The 1,765-nt window shown below is 36.0% G+C and overlaps 1 protein-coding gene across 1 annotated transcript; it reads left to right on the top strand.

Annotated features, from left to right (window-relative positions):
* The first annotated feature begins 510 nt into the window (after positions 1 to 510).
* LOC109592106 (uncharacterized) lies at positions 511 to 1,655 on the top strand. Its single transcript, XM_020007656.1, has 2 exons — positions 511 to 727; positions 972 to 1,655. Exons 1-2 carry the CDS (start codon positions 511 to 513, stop codon positions 1,478 to 1,480), a joined length of 726 nt encoding a protein of 241 aa, XP_019863215.1. The 3' UTR covers positions 1,481 to 1,655.
* The last annotated feature ends 110 nt before the right edge of the window (positions 1,656 to 1,765 follow it).

Raw genomic sequence — 1,765 nt, 5'->3', positions numbered from 1 at the left:
ACAACTGACCGAAAAGATAATGTCAAGATACTTTAATACTGTTATGAAAAGACTGACTAATGTTTAGTGTTGTTTTAGTATGGTACAATAGTTTGAGTTTTAGGCTTTTATTACTATTTTTTTCAATTTTAAGTTTTATCTTTAATTTTAGTAGTGCAATTGTAATAATTTTAGTTTTAGTTATATAGTTTAATTCACCAAACTCCTTCTGATAATGTTAAGACAATTAACCTGTCGTGGTGGCATTAGATCAAGGACCAGGCGCTGTCTGTCTGAATGGTGACTCCTGTCAAGGAGTTAATGTACAGTACGGGGCATGTAACACAGACACACTTTGTGAACATAAGTATAGAAGCAAATGATTGTGTATGTGGCTATATTAATGTATTCAAAAATTAATTTATCTCCTGTTGTAAATGGGCATAATGCCAAGTGTATGTTAAATTAAATAAAGTTGGCATTTCCTTAAGAAGTCTTAGTAGAATATACTAATAGAATAAACACTCCTAGATGTTGTTTGACCTGACTTCCTCTCTCTTTCTCTCCCTCTCTCTCTCATTAGCTGATCCTAATAATGGTGCTGCTTGGGGTGAATGGACATCTTGTTCGGCTACTTGTAGAACTGGCCAAAGAACCAGATCAAGGAATTGCGGTCACTCTGATCCGAGCCAGTGCCAAACTGAAACTGAAGATTGTAATAGGCAAGATTGTCCCAATCCACTAAGAGGTAGGTAGCATATGCAAAAGTTTGAAAAAAAACCATGTACTATATCATAGTCCGTACATTTTCTGATACATTTTCTTGTTTATGTATAAAGTTTGCAATAAAATTGGAATTTTTGGAAGTTTTACAAAGAGCATGTACATGTACACATGCAATCAATTGTACACATATATTTCCTAATGGATCAAGTCCAAACCATTACTCATTGAAATAAGACACTAATTTTTTTCTTTTTCTCTCTTTCTAGGTTTAAAAAGTTTGGGTTGCTACGCAATCCCAGCTGTAACAACAGAATTGAAACTATTGGAAAACCTCACCCCAGACCTCTCTGACAGTGCCATCACTCGCGAAAAAGCAGTTGAGAAATGTGGTATGGGTGCCCTCTACTTCAACTACAAAGCCTTCAGTGTCACACTGGGATTCTGCATCTCTAGCTCTAACAGGACGGAGGCCTATACTCAGTTCCAAGGATACTCCTGTAGAAATGGGAAAGGCGGAAATTTTGATCAATTCTTGTTCATGGACGTTCACGAAATAGAAGAGCCCCAGGCACATTCGGATGCTCTCCAAGAAGTCCTTTACTCATTCACAATAGTGAGGCCTTCGTCCACTGTATCTACGCATTCAACCACTTACAAAGTTGAGGCTACCAATAAGCCTCCAGATTCATTCCCAAGCTCATCATTTATTGCAGTTCCCAGCATTGTGTCTCTGTGCGTGGCTTTGCTGGCTGTACTTGCAATTGTTTTCTTTTAAAGCTAATGCATAAACAGTTTAACTTTCATCTCTGCTGTAGCTTCCATTACTGCTGTTGACTTTAATTTCCTTTTCTTTTAATTTCTTATTTTAGATAAAATTCATAATGGAATGAACTTTGAGCTTTATTACCAATGATTAATTAAAACGCATCATTTTAATTTTATTGTATTGTATTCAAATTAGTGTACATGGCTATACACCTATTAGTAGAAGATAATCAAAATGGTGACGAGGAGCAAAGAAGAAGAGACCGAATGATGAAAATGACATATTAGTTAAAGT

This window comes from Amphimedon queenslandica, unplaced genomic scaffold, assembly GCF_000090795.2.
Source record: "Amphimedon queenslandica unplaced genomic scaffold, v1.1 AMPQUscaffold_6289_Cont21751, whole genome shotgun sequence".
Lineage (NCBI taxonomy): Eukaryota > Metazoa > Porifera > Demospongiae > Haplosclerida > Niphatidae > Amphimedon > Amphimedon queenslandica.
Note: the sequence above shows the minus strand (reverse complement) of the source record. Positions and strands in the feature narration are given on the sequence as shown.

Coding starts and splice junctions, on each gene's coding strand:
- LOC109592106 (XM_020007656.1), top strand. CDS start 511: ATGTTGTTTGACCTGACTTCCTCTCTCTTTCTCTCCCTCTCTCTCTCA. Junction 728..971: donor TTGTCCCAATCCACTAAGAG/GTAGGTAGCATA, acceptor CTCTCTTTCTAG/GTTTAAAAAGTTTGGGTTGC.